Raw genomic sequence first — 15,196 nt, 5'->3', positions numbered from 1 at the left:
CTGCAAGCCCGCAGATAGGAAGACCTTTCTTTCCCGCTATATTTCAACTTGACACTCCTTACGCAGCAGTTGGTGTCCAAACCGGCAGGAAGAGGACATAGGATAAGGAAATCAGCACGCTCAGAAGCTTTTCTACCAACATGTCTTCTTCATCTGTTTCAGCGGCAGCCCAGCCCGGCGTCACTCCGACAAACGGCTCCGCGCCTGCGTTCGGCGAGATGACCTCGAAAGACTAGTCAGTAATGGCCTACCGCTGCCTTTCATCGAGGATCGGGTGGCACCTTTGGATGATCCACTGACCTGCTCTTGCATCTTGCTAACTATAGCTATGCGGACTCGTACAGTCACTGTGAGAACTGACAAAGGCACAGCTTTATTCTCGACCATTATGCTAATTTCAATGTGTTCGACCGGCAGTTGGAATTCACGAGGAAATGCTCAAGGTGAATCGTCGCTCCTTTGGCATTCAGGCAACACCTGAACGCAAATTGGCGCAGTGACTGAAGGCTGTATATGCTAAACCTTCTGAATATCTTGCAGGACCAAGTCCGGACGCTCTCTTACCGCGACGCGATCATCCAAAACCCGCACCTCTTCAAGGACAAGATCGTGCTCGACGTAGGGTGTGGCACTGGAATCTTGTGCATGTTTGCGGCCAAGGCAGGTGCAAAGAAGGTCATTGGTGTGGACATGAGCAACATCATCGATCAAGCGAAAGTGATCATTGAGGCGAATGGATTCAAGGATGGTGAGTGCCACTTGGGAGGCAACGCAAGCTCGGAATTCTGTGCTACATGCTGACTTTACCTTCATTTTGTTCTTATTTAGTCATTCACCTCGTCAAGGGAAAGCTTGAAGAGGTCGACCTCGGACTCGGACCAGATGGGAAAGTGGACATTATCATTTCCGAGTGGATGGGCTACTTTCTCCTCTACGAGTCCATGCTCGACACTGTTTTGCTTGCGCGCGACAAGTACCTTCGTCCTGGCGGCCACCTCTTCCCCGATGAGGCGACACTGTACCTCTCCGCCATCGAAGACCAAGAATACAAGGAGGAGAAGATTGGCTTCTGGAATGACGTATATGGCTTCGACTATTCCTGCATCAAGGAGATTGCACTTCGCGAGCCGCTCGTGGATACTGTTGAGCTGCGCTCGGTCGTATGTGATCCATGCGCTATCAAGAAGCTCAACCTGCTTACATGCAAGAAGGAGGATCTGGACTTTACCGGCGAGTTTGAACTCAAGGCAACTCGCAACGATTTTGTGCACGCCTTCCTCGGCTGGTTCGACATCTCCTTTGAAGCGTGTCACAAGGCTGTACGCTTCTCCACCGGTCCGCACTCGCGCTACACGCACTGGAAGCAGACTGTCTTTTACACGCCAGAGCAGCTCATCGTCAGCGAGGGCGATGTGATCAAGGGGACACTCAAGTGCTCGCCAAACGCAAGGAACAACAGGGACCTGGACATTAACATTAAGTACCGTGTTGAAGGTGACATGAGCATCGAGGGTGAGATGGCGTACAAGATGTGAGTTCCTTGATCGAAGCTATGCGAGCCCTTCGGATGATATATACAGTGTGGGGAGACTGAACGCTGACGCCTCACAGGTCCTGATCACTCCATCTTGTTGTGCCGTTCCCTTGTAACTTGCCTTGCGTCTGTTCTTGCGCACATGCTCCTGTTCAATCGCCTGCCCCGCTCTCGCTTTGCAGGTACTGATGCCTCGTCGGCATTTCGGGGACATCAGGAGCTTGTCTCTATCATTTCGACACACCAAAATTGGACGCCTGGCCCCGCTTGTGATAGAGATTGCACTCGTAGCAGCAATGTATACTACGTAGCCACGCCGTTGGCTTTGCTCCTCTCAAGTCGCCAGTCCTTCCCATCCTTCCTGCCCGCATGTCTGCCTATCAAAATGCGTCGGGATCAACTTGTCTAGTTCAACGAGATTACAATACGCCCGTAAGCGAGGGCAATCTTGACACCAGATGCAGCATCGTCTCTTCGTTAGTATACCCACCCTAAATCGACTTTTTCGGTGCATGTGTTGCGTTCAGATCTTTACGCGACCTGCGCGCGCGGTGGTCCTGCCCAACTCCTTCGCGATTAACAGTCAGAAACGAGCTACAGCTTCGAGCTAGTGCTTAGCGCTGAGCTTGCGCGCCACATTAGTCTTTGGCCACTCATAGTCTTGGTTGCTATTGTAGCAATGGTAGGCCAAGTAAGCAAACTTGCTCCGCAGCCAATAAGGCCTTCTCGTGCGCTTCCATTGACTCACTCTCGCTGAAATCCATACTTTTCCACAAACTTGTCCAGGCTGGCCGGACCACGGGACCCATACTGATACGGCTCATTCTTGAGCTTGCCCGCGTCGATGGCGTGCAAGATGGGCGTGAAAATCTTCCAGCTGACGTCGAGCTCGTCATCGCGTACGAAGTTGCTGTGGTCGCCCTGCAGCGCATCGAGGATGAGCGCTTCGTATGCCTCCGGAATGCGCGCGTCCGAGAAGCGGTCCTTGTATGTCAGATCCAGATCCGCCGGCAGCGGCTCAAAGGCCAGACCGGGCGCCTTGGCGTTCATCTTGAAGTACACTGCCTCGTTCGGCTGGATGCGCAGGACAAGCTCGTTGCGGATGAGCGCCGGCCTGCTCTTGTCGTTACTGCTGCTGCTGCTTGCGTCGCTTCCAAACAAATCCCCCGGCGCATCCTTGTACTGCACCCGGATCTCGACCTTGGCTTCATCCAGGGCTTTGCCTGCCTTGAGCACGAATGGAACACCCTTCCACCTTTGCGAGTTGATCCACAGGGTGAGTGCGGCAAACGTTGGGCAGTTTGAGTCCTTGGGGACAGTGTCGTCGTCCTTATAGCCAGGCTTGCCGTTGGCGGCAGTGTACTGGCCGATCAGCACGTCCTCCTCCTTGATCGCCGGAACGTGCTGCAGCACCTCAACCTTCCTGTCTCGAATATCCTCGGCGCCAAAAGTCTTCGGCCGCTCCATAGCGAGTAGCGACAGCACTTGCGACAGGTCTGCGAGAGATCAGTCAGGTTAGCGCGAAGCAGAGAGAAAAGCACGATCGCCAGATGTCAGATGGACGCACGATTCTGCTGAATATCCCGAACGATGCCGAATTCATCAAAGTAGCCGCCGCGCCCCTCGGTGCCGAACGGCTCCTTGAAGGTGATCTGCACATTGTCAACGTACTGGCTGTTCAGCGTGGCGTCGATGATGGGGTTGCCGAAGCGCATGATGAGAATATTCTTGACCATCTCTTTGCCAAGGTAGTGATCAATGCGGAATGTCTCCTCCTCCTTCCACAGGGGTTTGAGTGCGCCCATCATCTCCCGGCAAGTGTCGAGGTCCTTTCCAAATGGCTTCTCGATGACGATCCGGTTGGAGCCGCGCTGCGAGTAGCAATTGTTCTTCAAACCTTTTGCGACGACAGTAAAAACGTTGGGGGGTAGAGCCATGTAGAAGAGTCGATGCGCTTCGGATGCTCCACGCTCCTGTTCGATCTTCTCCATCTCCTTGTTGAGGTTTTTGAAAGCGGCATCTTCGTCATAGGCACCTGGCAGATAGGTGCAGAGCTTGAGGAACTCTGCCTTGGCCTTGGAGCCTTCGTCGCTGTCGACATTCTTGAGGTACTGGCTGATCTTGCCGTGGAAGGTGGGCTGGTCCATCTTGGTGCGTGCATAGCCGATGATCGAGGTGCCCTTGGGAAGCAAGTCAAGGCGAAAGAGGTTGAAGAGGGCTGGGTAAGTCTTCCGAGAAGCCAGAGTATGCGAGATCAGTTGGGTCAGCAGGCCCATCAATCTGGTAAAAGCGAAAGAGGAATCGTACCTTTTTCTTTGCCAAGTCGCCCGATGCACCGAGGACGACGATGGCGGTCTCGTCGGTGAGCTTCTTCATGCCTGCCTGGGCCATTTTGAATTCAAGTACCTCTAGCGAACTAGTGTTCCAACGAGAGGTCTTCTTGAGAAACACCACCCTGTGCCGGTCGATCAGGGATGAGGGATGGCTGACTGAACCGAGCAGTTGAGATGTCGAATGTGAACGCGACAGATGTGATGTACAGTATACCCGAGTTAGCTCTGGCTCCAGGTTGGCCTGTTCTGCAAAGTGAAGGGTGGTCTGGGTGGCTTGCTTCTGCCTCTGGGATGACGTAGAGCTTGTCGACGATGCAGACAAGGAGCGAGTAGCAGGCGAGAGGACCAATGCATAGTGCCGGGTCCGAGAGGTGGTTATGACTAAAGATGTTGGGGCTTGCCAACATGTGTGTGTGTTGGCCGCTGGGGAGTGAGAGAGAGAAAGGAGAAGACTGATAGTTTGCCGGAGCTGTCTGACTGTCAGTGGCGGACCGCGGCACTGGCTGGCTGGCTGGCTCGAGCGCAGTCTGAGAAGAGTCCTCTTTTGCCGTCGTGCTGCAGCAATGATCGTCCATGTTGATGTCATTTTCCCCTGCTGGCGGGTGAGCTTCTTCCTCTTTCTCCGCTCCGTATATACTGAATGTCTCGTCTTCTCGCGCATGTTTGCGTTAATCGCCGTGCGCTGTTTACAAGTTCCCAATCCATGCGTAACACTTCGTGCTTGACAAGCATCCTTTTTGCTGCCACAAGACCTACCCAAATGGTTGATCATCGGCGTACAGCTGTCGTAGGCGCAGACGCTTTGAATTTTCGACACGCAGAGATTGGTAATTGGAGACGGAAACGGGCAAGGACAAACACGACCCCAACCTCACCCCCTGTGGTGTTCCTGGTCAAGCCGGCTCGAGCCGCCAGAACGCAAGACATGTGCTTGCTAGCATTTTTAATTGCAGCGAGCCAATCCTAAGAAGAGGGTGCTCCACACAGCGATGCTGCATATGATTAAAAGCTGCGTTGCCGAAAAGGAAGGTTTCAAAGACTCCCCCTTCGATTATGGACCTTCGACCACAATGCCGATGATCAATGGGGTCGTCAAGCAACCATTTCTCTTGATCATGATACAGACTCGAAACTCTGAAGGATCACTTCAAATGCGACTTGCATCTGTAACTGTTCTTGTCATGTTGGACTTCCGGACAGCACTATGGATGTGCTGCGTGTGGCCGTATTGACTGACATCATCTTTGAAGCCGGCGGCGAATGTTGGCTGCCCGCATGCATCGAACGTGCTTCTCAACAGCCGATCAAAGGCGTTTTCATTTTTTTTCTGAATTCTAGACGAATTGCTGATTTTCAGTGGATTGGGTCATTCACATCTTCGCACCGGCAGTGCCCACAGAGGAATGTGTCGTTACTAGCACCCCCCCTCGGCCGGCGCCAGCGGTGCAGTATGTCAAACGATCACATCGGGGATATCATCCATCTAATGTCCTCATACCGATAATTTTGAGAAATGCAAACTAAAAGATGAGCGAAGAGCGATGTGCACAGAAACGAATGGCGCATATGGGCCTGCGGGGCGAAGTGCACCCTCGCTTTTTAATGCATGCAGTCCACTGATATATCCCTCAATGAGCCGCAAAGCCAGCCTACGGCCACTTACCTTACCCTACAGCTCTTATGCCGCTTTCGAAGCATGGCATCGACTTCGAGCCTTGCGTGACATATGTTGATTGTCAATGCGAACACATGCCGAACACATGGTGCTGATCGCTTCAAGCACTCAGATTGCTGAACGGAGAAGTGGGTACCCACTGGCGAGCACTGGTCACCCTGCGCTCGCACTTTCTTGCGCGCGCAGCCAGGTGCTAACTTTTCCTTGGCAGCCTATGCCACCACATCGATCTGTTATGCGCACCAAACAGAGATGTACCTTCCTACTCTTCTATAAAGTGCAAGGATTGGAAGCATGGGATAGCAATGGAGCAATGGAAGATTTAGCATAGCACAGCTCGATCCTCACTACCATCTTGCAGCCGCCAGCTCAGCCAACAGTGCAACGGGGCCTATTCGAAGGTGCTTGCAGCCACCAGGAATGCGCTACCAAGACCTTCAGAAGTGAGAGACCGGCACTCGTCCGGACTAGCCTTCCAGACCGCCACGCTATGAAAGATGTCGTTTCCGACATCAACTAAGAAGAGCGCAAAGAGCCCTCATGGGAAGGTCGACACCAGTCTCAATGGAGCTACAAAGTCTGTCATCTCTGGCGACTGCCAGGAAAGCGGGGCTCATGTGACATCATCATCGTCATCTCCTCCTGCAACGCAGGGCAATACGCATCAGCCACGCCACGCGGAGACGACGTCAACACATCACTCTGCCGCCGTTACTGCCCGCAATCTGGCGGCAAGAGTCGCGTCTGCTCCAAAAGGCGCCAAGCACAAGGTCTTCAAGAGCAGAGTTCGTGCAGCTGGTGCAAAAGCCGGGAGGCTAGTCACAGAATTTAACGGCAAAGTGGTTGACCTGAGCTCCTTCAATGATCCGCATTCACCTGCGAATCTGGTCGTGTCGCCAAGGAGCGCCTTGTCTGAGCCGGATCCAGCAGCCGCAGGAACAGCGGCTTCCTGCTCGCTTGAGTCGCATCCGCCATTGCTCACTGCAGCATTTAGCGTGGATGCGCCTAGTACCGTCCGTGGAGACGGCACTCCGGCCAAGTGGCCGAGCGAGGCCATGAGGATGCGCATTGACAGCGCTGCGCACGGGGCTGCAACGCCGCAAGACTGGCATCAGTCTTATCCGTCATCTACGTGGAGCGGTGAGCATGTTGAGCAACAGAGGCGACAAACGAAGGATCGACTGGAGCGCGAACGACAGCTGGCAGAGCTGGAGCTGCAGCAAAGGGAGATGATGGAAGAGCATGCTAGGAGACTCAACATTTTCATGCGTGATGCATCGGATTTGTCGCTTCGGCAGCGCGTTGAGGACTACGTTCTTCTTGATTTCGAGGTTGCACAGCTCCCAAGACAACATGATTCTTCCTTCTGCAAGCGTCCGCTTCATGGCCGACGCGACAGTCAATACTCGAGTCACTTCGCCGACGAGTACTCGAACAACGACGAGCATCGTGACGTGCTCGAACTTGTGCAGGACGTCATTCAAAAGACAAAGGCAACGAGTGGCCTGCGCTACATCACCCTCGCATCCTCTACTACGACGCCGGATGGGTCTGAACGGCCCATTGCGAATCTACCACCGCGGAGTCTCGAGGAGCGCTGCCGCCAGATGCGCTCGGGAGGCTGGCCGAGGTCCAGTGACGAATTGTCTTCGTCATCGTTGTTAGCAGGAGACGAACCGGAACCTGCGTCATCATGCCCAGGGCGTGGCAATACTCCGCATCGCGAGGCATGGTGCATCACGCCACCTGAAGGCATGGACCATGACGACTTCCTTAACCTCCTCTTACAACAGCAGGAAACTATTCTTTCACAGCGAGGGGACCGACAGCCGGCTGCCGCTTTTGAGTGGTGGCCATCCTCGTACACACCCGAACAGCATTGGTCGGATCTATGGCAAGCAGCTGGCACCGGGCAGCTCATACATGCTGTACCTGATCCTCATGGTGACAGAGAAGATGATCTTTCATCGGCTCAGCAGCAAAGCTCAGAACAGCCACCAAGTAGCATTCAAGAGATGTCTGACAACCTGGATGGTGGTGCGAGCGGGGCTGCATCGAAGCGGGCTGAAGCTAAAGCTCGCAAGAACAAAAAGAAGCTGGAGAAGCGGAAGGCGAAACGAGTAAGTTGAGCGTAGCAAGGCTCTCAGTCTTACTATTTGCAAAGCTGACAACTCACTTCGTTTGCAGGCAAGGGAAAGGCACGATGTTCAACAGGGGTTAGCAGCTTCTGCCATGCATGTCAACGGTCCAAGGCCTGAGCCTTTCGCTGTCTCATCCGGTGACGCGAGTACCGATTGGCAAGACGATGAGCTTGGAGCCGGCTCAACCCTGCAGCAAAGCTTTTCTGGCACTCCTCACGATCGAGAGCGTTTTCGCCCTGAGACAGGTTTCACATATGAGGAGAGCGATGTTGAAGGAAATACGCTAGCACCGTGCACTGGTACTCCTGCTCAAAGAGATGCACGCGTGACTAGGTGGGACATCCCGCCTTGCAATGGTAACTCAAGTGCTGCCAGTGGAAGCTCAAAGTCAAGCTGCAGTGAGGTCGCCCTACAGTCGGGAACACAGCTGTTCGAGCCCAGCACAGAGCCTTTCAGCGATATCAGCTTGCGGGATATCGAGGTGTTCTCGTCCGATCTTTGTCCGCAGCCAGACTCCAAGCAGCCAAATGATTTAGATACTAAAGGATACAGCAGTCCTGATCAACTATCTTCTCGACCGGGCTTAGACGAGGAATGTATACGTCGACCTCGGGATGCGTCGGACGACGGCTCGTCAAATCCAATCATTTCGCGCGAAAGTGCTCCTTCATTCCGTCCGCAGGGGTTAACAGTCTTGTGCGAGGCCCAAGTATCTGAGCACAACCCGAAGACTGCTGTCCCGTCACTCCAGGAAAACAATAGGCTGGTCATCGACGCTTTCCACCCATCATATCAACTGCACACCAAGGCGGCCTCACATTTCCCAGGTCATGCGAGTGTCCTGGATACTGTAGACTTGTTATCGGACGTCGAAACTTGCAGCAACAGCGCGCATTCCGATAGCTCCGAAGTCTCTCTCCCAACGTATCACTTACTTTCGCTTTTGGAAACGAATGGAGCAGAAGAGCGGAAATGGCTCCATTCGCTGGAGAGTGTAGAGGCTCAGGAGCATGACGCAATCGAGAGGTTCCTCAATGATTCGGACGAGGCTTGGCGCGTTGCTATGGGTTACCCGGTGAGAATCTTTCATGAATTTTCACCCCGTCTGCTTCTGACACAATCAAGTTCAGGCCCAATATACCACGCTGGAAGAATTCCAGGAGCGCAAGGATTTCCTTGATACAAGGATGTCGGTATGCGAAGGCTCTCAAAGAAGTTTGTCCTCTGACTCTGGAGCCCATTGGCCTCGCGGAGACCTTGCTGGATCATTCCTCCACACGCCCACCCCGTACAGGTCGATAGGCGCCTCCAGCGATCCATCTGTTTCTCCAGCGCTTATCTCCAGTACTGAAGCTTTGTGTGCCTCATACGATTACGTGAGCTCAGAACCGAATGGTGAGCCTGCGATCTACATGGAACCTCCTAGACAGTTCGAGGACGTCAAAGCATCATTGCATCGGCAAGAATCATTGCAGCCACTGCCCCGAGCTCTCACGTCCATTATGATGGCTAATCGGATATCCGGCAACAAGCCGCCGTTCTTTTCCCACACATCAAGACACTGTCCGCCTTCTTCAGGATTCAGGCCAGCGACAATATCTGTGCAGCACACTTACAGTGAGACTGATTCAACTCGAGAACTCATAGCCCGGAGTGGCCAGAGTTCTGGTTCCCTGCACCCGTTGTCTGAAAGCAACGCAGTCCTATTTCCTATGGGTATCGGTGAGAATTGGATGCTACCATCCTATTTCAATACGCCCGCAGGGTCAGCGCCATTTTTTTTCCTTTGCCAACCGCCACCGCTGTACGCAGGGTGGTACCATTTGTCGGCGTCGGGGCATGAGCCGCGAAGGGTTGCGTGGCCAGTGCAATTGCACGCGGAACCACTTCAGCCCCACGATGGACTCTCTCATGCACATTCTGACGTCGCCAACGAGACCAAAAGCATTGTCGAATACTCTTGTCCTGCCGCAGCCCACCTCGTTGCTTCTCCAACAAGCTGTCCATGAGCTAGTCACCGACGGTTGGCTTTACAATGCTCGCATACAGTTTGAGGGCCGGAGGGATATCTCGGTTCTGGTTCAGATGTCTCAGGAGGACTCGTTAAGCCAATGTATGCAGGGATCGCCAGAATGCGAATTGTCGACTCTAGTGAATGGAATCATTTTCTTTGGTCGTACTGATGGTACAAGTTGTATGATGACCTTTGCTCCCTTCCCTTGGAGATTTTTGAGAGTCAGAAACTGAGGGGAGAGGTTTGTAAATTAGGGTTCGATCTGTGGCGCTCCCTCATTTTTTTCGCCGGCTGGCTGCCTTAAAGTACCGATTTGTAGAGCGATTAGTGATGAGCGATGAGAAGCAGATGAGCAATATCGACCGACGTGTTGGCAAGGTGTAGAACGTATGGTTAATACTGCCTGTGTCGTGAAGCGCTAGGTATTGACGAGACAGGACGGCGACCCAAAACGTGTCAGGTCCCTCAAGAAAGGCAAAAGGCAAAGGCCTACATCGCATGGGCACACCGTGGTTCTGAACTGGCGGAGGTCGACTTCAACCAAAGCTGTCCATACGGGTTGCGTAACGTGGACGGCAACGTGGATTGCGAGGGACTTACGATGACCGACGGCGCTAAGAATGAGAACTCCTGTCCCGAAGTGACGAGATATGAGCGGCATACTCGCCTACAAGAGGCGGCCCCTAAGGACAGCAAGTTCGAGCCAAAAGATACAGCGTACTTTTCGTACTACTCGCTCCTCAGCCATCAAGCGCAAATGCTACAGGACACCACCCGCACATCCGTTTATCAACGAGCTATCCTGAGCAATGCGGAAGACTTCTTTAATGGGAGAATCGTTATGGACGTTGGTGCTGGTAATGGAATCCTATCTCTATTCTCGGCACAAGCAGGCGCCTCTGCTGTGTACGCCGTGGAGGCGTCCAATATGGCCCAACGATTGCAGACTCTGCTAAATGCTGCTAAGATACCTTCAACTGAAGAGCAGAAAAGAGATGGGCTCGTGTGTGCGCAGAGCGGCCAGATAGCTATCGACATGGACGGACCTCGCAAGCCATCGAATACCTGGTTGAAAGGGAGGGTGAAGGTTGTGCACTGTGCGTCACGCGCGTGTGTGGTCTCCATCTATGAAAGCTGACTTGAGCAAACTGTCTCGCTTATTTAGCCAAAATGGAAGACGTTACACCAGAACTACTAGATGGCAACGAAAAAGTGGACACGATTGTCAGCGAATGCCTCGGCGTAGTGAGTCCTTCTGAGCGGTGAACACTACAGTACAAGTGCAAGTCAATTCATCACCGCGGGCTATCCTGCAGCTGCTGATCCACGAAAGAATGTGCGAGTCATTCATTGACGCGCGTGATCGGTTCTTGAAACCTGGAGGCGCCATGTTTCCTTCTGCTGGCACGATCTGTCTGTGCCCTATCGAGGACAAGCAGCTTTGGGTGGACACGAGCAAGAAGGCGCAATGGTGGTGTAACGAGGTGAGTGCGATCATTTGCATAAGTTGTGTTTCTCTCAGCTTCTCATAAATACCATTTGTTTTTGCCATTGCAGGACTTCTATGGCCTCGACTTGACACCGCTGGCGGACGCAGCATGGGAGGAGACTTTTGCGGCTGCGATTGTCGGCTACTTTGCACCCTCTGTATTGCTCGCCACCTCGTCTGACTACACCATCGACTTTACTACAATTACGAAAGAGGCGCTGCAATCCTTCGAGATGCCTGTGGAATGGAGCTTTGCGCAAGCTGCCGTTGTCCACGGTCTGGGCGGCTGGTTCGACTTGCACTTTTTACCATCGTCAAGCACAACCCTAGGCCTTTTGAGCGGTGGCAGTATCTCTAATGCGCCACCTCCAATCTTCAAGCCTGATCTCAAAAAAGAGGAGAACATGGTTGATGCCACCGCCGAAGAGCTCGCTGACCCGACGTCAGCACCGCTCTCCTCGACATCAACTTCCGTGTACGGCGGGATGCACGCCTCCGCAGCTTCGTTCCAGCCGTCGCCATTACGTGCTGCCTCATTAGACGCCGTCATTTCGGGTTTCTCAGTGGCTCCATCGACCAGTTACATGACGACCAGTCCTTATGCCGCTGTCACACACTGGCAGCAGGTTCGCTTCCTGCTCTCAGACCCGATTGCTGTTAACAAGGGGCAGAGACTTGTGGGCAAAATTCTCTTTGAAGCCAATGACCAGAGGTACGCATTTTCCTTTCCCGCGACTCAATTTTCATGCCAGAGCGGCAGCTGAAATGCTCTTTCCGACCCACGCAGATCCTACGACATGCATGCGGAGCTATATGTCGCAGATGCATCCGGTGCGCCGTGCAAAAATCACTCCTTGAAGCGATCAGCCTTTTGGAAGCTGGATAGGCAGACGTACTGCTGAAAATCTTCGAAATAAATCAGTCTGGAGTCCGATTCTTCCTCATGCGTCCTATGACCCGCACATACGTGATCCACTCATCGAAGCTTCGAGGTACATATCTGCCCTGTGTCGTGCACGGTTATTAGTGACCGTTGAGGGTGATCCCTCGCCTTGAGACAGGCGACGCAGGATGTTACTATGTATTTGTATACGCGCGGGCATTGCAGCATGGGTCCGAGGCAAGCTCGAGCGCTTTCGGGAAGCTGCTCTGCTGAAATCTCCAACTGGGCGATGTGATGAGTAATCGTGATCCCCCTTTCTTTACATTGTATAATAGCGTTATCCTTCCATCACATTGCCGACGTAGAAGTATGCTCCACATAAAGGCGCAGCCACATGCGCCACGTCCACTTTCATCTCAAATCGAGTCGTTGAAGCAGCAATGCCTCAAACGGGTGTTCTGTGACTCCAAGTCAATTTTTTTTTTCTAGCGCAGAACATTTGATCTGCACACTGAGATGGGGCTGAGCAGGTGCAATCCTGGATCAACCGTGGGGGCGGAAAGGCAAAGTGACCGTCGTTTGAATTTCGTCCTGGACCCTGACGGTTGATGTTGGCGGTCTCAAGTAAAAAGACAGGCGCACTTCCGAAATCTTCATTCTCACCCTGATGGAGAAGCTATATTTTCAGAGAGCTCATAATCAAGGTATTAATTAGATGGGGCACGATTTGCTGCCTAAGGTCAAGGATGCATGCACCTGGATCCAAATGGATGGTTTTTTAAAAATCAATCACTAAAGGCTTGGAACCTTGTAGAAACCTGTTCAAAGTACCGTCAATCCACGACGCACAAGCTTATATGATGTGTAAAGCAACAGCCTACTGAGACTGTAATGTACATAGCGGCATGACGTTGACCGTTGCTGAATACTTGGTCGGCGGGCTCCAATCGCGTGGGTAATTCGTGTATGCTTACGTAACCAATATCCATGGCAATGCTCCATGGTGCTCTCGCTACAGCGTCAATTGTTGAGACCTTTTGGTCCGCTTCTCTATGATCCCACTCCATGGCTATGCCCTCAAGCTTTCTGAGTCACAGGAATTCAAGCTGGACGAAACACTGCAAGAAAGACAGCAGTCGCCATGCATGTTCCAAGGCTCAGGCCACACTGTGCAGCAACAGACACAGCCAATGCAAACGACCGAAGAAATGGTTTGACACGAAGTGATGACATGCCTGGCAGTCACGATGACCCATGTATAAAAAGAACGCTTGTGCTCGAGATGGAAGATCAGGTCCGACTTTTCTGCTCCCTTCATCTCACAAGCTCAAGTTCTACCTTTTTCCAGCCAGCCTTCTCGTTCCTATTGCTTACTTGTCCTCGGCGCTTCCAACGCTTTGCAATAGTGCACGTCATAGCCCAAGATTGTTCATTCAAGATGGGTGACAGCCTAGCTTCGCAGATGGCCGCGTTCACATCCATCCCTCTGTTGGGTGGATACACCTCCAGCCGCGATCTCGCACCATCCATCGCTTTCATCTCGGGTTATGCCGTCTCGGCAGTCGGCATAGACATTGGAATCTTCCATAAACAGATCCCGATCCCTCTGGCTCTGCGGCCATCGATCCTGATTTTTGTTCGACTTGCCTGCTTATCATCCAGCTGGTAATGCTTAATACTAATGATGACTCCATTTCGCTGCTCGGCCTGTACGCTGCAGAGGCCGTTCTGTTCAGCGTGGGCTCGATCTTTCTGAGTACGGCCTGCTTACCATTGTCAAATTGCACGTCAAGTCGATCATCTTACACGATTCGAACCCAAAGGGTGCGATGAATATGACCAACGTTCTGCTCATCGCCTGCATCATCCTCATCGCTTCGGGCGGTGCCATGCAAGGAAGTACCAACATAGATGGCATTGAGACCAGCAAGACCTTGCGCAGAGCTGCCACTTTCCTCTTACTGTTCATCAACGTCATCCTCGCACTCCTCATCGGATGGATGTGGGTGCACGTGGCATTGTCGCTAGCTTACGGGAACCCCAAATCGGAAAGCCAGGTCAGTCCCGCGCGCGAAATGGTTCGCGTCCTGATTGGCGCCAAAGTCGACTGCGAGTCTGTACGCTCCAGATTGACAATCGACTCGTACTACTGCGCTTTCCTTCTTTGCGCTGACATCTATAAAGCTGTACAGGTCGAATCCACTTCGATCGATGATACGATTGACCTCAAGACGATCTTTTGGTGAGTTCACAGCATCCCACACAGGAGCTAATGAGATGTAGCTCACATGCTCTTCATTATTATTTTTTTACCTCAGGGGTGTCTATGTCGTTCTAGAAGCAATCTGCATGACATTCTTCGCGCGTTACAATTGGCGCAGACTGCTTCCACCATTTTGGGAGGAGGACGGCAGCGAGACGGGACCCTCCAAGCAAAACAGATAAGAGTGATGAAAATATTGACACCACACATGATCCATTTACAGAGACTTGTGAGTCCCATCCAGCGTAGTCGGGCTCTGAACCTGTTGCGCAAGCCAATGTTTGAAACATGGAGTGTATTGGACTTAGATTAACGCTCGCATAGATGTGCTCGTCCTTTCTCAAATGCTTCGAGATTTAAAAATTGGTGAGGCGAATGACATAGTCAAGGGACGAAGTGGAGGGGCAACAAATAAAGATCGGGAGATAAATTACGCTCGGTGTGGCCTAGTTGCTTCGCGACTGACGACGTTCGGAATGGCATCCAATATGCATGTAAGAGGCAGAATCGCCCTCGCAGAGAAATTTTCAGCAGCATGCGATTCGCAGAGATGACAATCACCAAGGCCCATCCAGTAAGCCTTGCCTCTCGTGCAATTCCGCACATGAGTTATGGCAAGCGATCGAATGTGAACCAAGCGGTAGGAGAATAAATGGAAGAGTGTGACAGTTGATAGGAGAAAATGGGCAAATGACAGAAGAGAAAGTCACGGAGACGGCAGTAGAATCGACAAGTTAGGGTTAGGGTTAGGGGAGCTCCGCGAGGAAAGCCGCTGGCCTGCGGGTAGCGTGAACTGCTTCGTTCCTGGACGACCCACTCGTCTGACTGGGCAGTTTGTGACGAGCAATATTCCAACATCAAAAT

General features: G+C 52.5%; 7 protein-coding genes across 7 annotated transcripts; 6 read left to right on the top strand and 1 right to left on the bottom strand.

The window, feature by feature from the left end:
* Window positions 1-56: 56 nt before the first annotated feature.
* On the top strand, window positions 57-1,851 carry K437DRAFT_258150 (putative HMT1-hnRNP arginine N-methyltransferase). The gene is made up of 6 exons (XM_013386341.1): window positions 57-235; window positions 327-349; window positions 418-443; window positions 541-748; window positions 829-1,531; window positions 1,612-1,851. The coding sequence occupies exons 1-6, from the start codon at window positions 141-143 to the stop codon at window positions 1,616-1,618; spliced, it is 1,062 nt and encodes a 353-aa protein (XP_013241795.1). The 5' UTR covers window positions 57-140; the 3' UTR covers window positions 1,619-1,851.
* On the bottom strand, window positions 1,717-4,258 carry K437DRAFT_249397 (putative ZWF1-glucose-6-phosphate dehydrogenase). The gene is made up of 4 exons (XM_013386340.1): window positions 3,842-4,258; window positions 3,102-3,762; window positions 2,283-3,030; window positions 1,717-2,202 (listed from the first exon to the last, which is right to left on the bottom strand). The coding sequence occupies exons 1-4, from the start codon at window positions 3,923-3,925 to the stop codon at window positions 2,142-2,144; spliced, it is 1,554 nt and encodes a 517-aa protein (XP_013241794.1). The 5' UTR covers window positions 3,926-4,258; the 3' UTR covers window positions 1,717-2,141.
* A 267-nt stretch (window positions 4,259-4,525) lies between these two features.
* K437DRAFT_170983 (uncharacterized protein) lies at window positions 4,526-4,953 on the top strand. Its single transcript, XM_013386339.1, has one exon. The coding sequence runs from the start codon at window positions 4,571-4,573 to the stop codon at window positions 4,832-4,834; it is 264 nt and encodes an 87-aa protein (XP_013241793.1). The 5' UTR covers window positions 4,526-4,570; the 3' UTR covers window positions 4,835-4,953.
* Window positions 4,954-5,956: 1,003 nt separating this feature from the next.
* Window positions 5,957-9,193, top strand: K437DRAFT_170998 (uncharacterized protein). The gene is made up of 2 exons (XM_013386338.1): window positions 5,957-7,662; window positions 7,730-9,193. The coding sequence occupies exons 1-2, from the start codon at window positions 6,040-6,042 to the stop codon at window positions 8,861-8,863; spliced, it is 2,757 nt and encodes a 918-aa protein (XP_013241792.1). The 5' UTR covers window positions 5,957-6,039; the 3' UTR covers window positions 8,864-9,193.
* Window positions 9,194-10,064: 871 nt separating this feature from the next.
* Window positions 10,065-12,120, top strand: K437DRAFT_258149 (S-adenosyl-L-methionine-dependent methyltransferase). Its single transcript, XM_013386337.1, has 5 exons — window positions 10,065-10,794; window positions 10,863-10,942; window positions 11,014-11,181; window positions 11,255-11,898; window positions 11,974-12,120. The coding sequence occupies exons 1-5, from the start codon at window positions 10,299-10,301 to the stop codon at window positions 12,086-12,088; spliced, it is 1,503 nt and encodes a 500-aa protein (XP_013241791.1). The 5' UTR covers window positions 10,065-10,298; the 3' UTR covers window positions 12,089-12,120.
* Window positions 12,121-13,163: 1,043 nt separating this feature from the next.
* K437DRAFT_258148 (uncharacterized protein) lies at window positions 13,164-14,160 on the top strand. Its single transcript, XM_013386336.1, has one exon. The coding sequence runs from the start codon at window positions 13,508-13,510 to the stop codon at window positions 13,736-13,738; it is 231 nt and encodes a 76-aa protein (XP_013241790.1). The 5' UTR covers window positions 13,164-13,507; the 3' UTR covers window positions 13,739-14,160.
* Window positions 13,905-14,514, top strand: K437DRAFT_269601 (uncharacterized protein; the record flags this gene model as incomplete). The annotated part of the gene is made up of 3 exons (XM_013386335.1): window positions 13,905-14,186; window positions 14,262-14,311; window positions 14,388-14,514. The coding sequence occupies 3 exons, from the start codon at window positions 13,905-13,907 to the stop codon at window positions 14,512-14,514; spliced, it is 459 nt and encodes a 152-aa protein (XP_013241789.1).
* Window positions 14,515-15,196: the final 682 nt, after the last annotated feature.

Source organism: Tilletiaria anomala, assembly GCF_000711695.1.
Source record: "Tilletiaria anomala UBC 951 chromosome Unknown K437scaffold_77, whole genome shotgun sequence".
Lineage (NCBI taxonomy): Eukaryota > Fungi > Basidiomycota > Exobasidiomycetes > Georgefischeriales > Tilletiariaceae > Tilletiaria > Tilletiaria anomala.
This window is presented reverse-complemented; position numbering and strand designations above follow the sequence as displayed.

Excerpts from the sequence above, each read along its gene's own strand:
- K437DRAFT_258150 (XM_013386341.1), top strand. The coding sequence starts at position 141 with ATGTCTTCTTCATCTGTTTCAGCGGCAGCCCAGCCCGGCGTCACTCCG. Across the intron at positions 444-540 it reads TTCACGAGGAAATGCTCAAG|GACCAAGTCCGGACGCTCTC; the intron begins GTGAATCGTCGC and ends AATATCTTGCAG. Across the intron at positions 749-828 it reads GGCGAATGGATTCAAGGATG|TCATTCACCTCGTCAAGGGA; the intron begins GTGAGTGCCACT and ends GTTCTTATTTAG.
- K437DRAFT_249397 (XM_013386340.1), bottom strand. The coding sequence starts at position 3,925 with ATGGCCCAGGCAGGCATGAAGAAGCTCACCGACGAGACCGCCATCGTC. Across the intron at positions 3,031-3,101 it reads TCGGGATATTCAGCAGAATC|ACCTGTCGCAAGTGCTGTCG; the intron begins GTGCGTCCATCT and ends GATCTCTCGCAG. Across the intron at positions 2,203-2,282 it reads AAGTATGGATTTCAGCGAGA|CAACCAAGACTATGAGTGGC; the intron begins GTGAGTCAATGG and ends TTGCTACAATAG.
- K437DRAFT_170983 (XM_013386339.1), top strand. The coding sequence starts at position 4,571 with ATGCGTAACACTTCGTGCTTGACAAGCATCCTTTTTGCTGCCACAAGA.
- K437DRAFT_170998 (XM_013386338.1), top strand. The coding sequence starts at position 6,040 with ATGTCGTTTCCGACATCAACTAAGAAGAGCGCAAAGAGCCCTCATGGG. Across the intron at positions 7,663-7,729 it reads AGAAGCGGAAGGCGAAACGA|GCAAGGGAAAGGCACGATGT; the intron begins GTAAGTTGAGCG and ends CTTCGTTTGCAG.
- K437DRAFT_258149 (XM_013386337.1), top strand. The coding sequence starts at position 10,299 with ATGACCGACGGCGCTAAGAATGAGAACTCCTGTCCCGAAGTGACGAGA. Across the intron at positions 11,182-11,254 it reads CGCAATGGTGGTGTAACGAG|GACTTCTATGGCCTCGACTT; the intron begins GTGAGTGCGATC and ends TTGCCATTGCAG. Across the intron at positions 11,899-11,973 it reads TTTGAAGCCAATGACCAGAG|ATCCTACGACATGCATGCGG; the intron begins GTACGCATTTTC and ends CGACCCACGCAG.
- K437DRAFT_258148 (XM_013386336.1), top strand. The coding sequence starts at position 13,508 with ATGGGTGACAGCCTAGCTTCGCAGATGGCCGCGTTCACATCCATCCCT.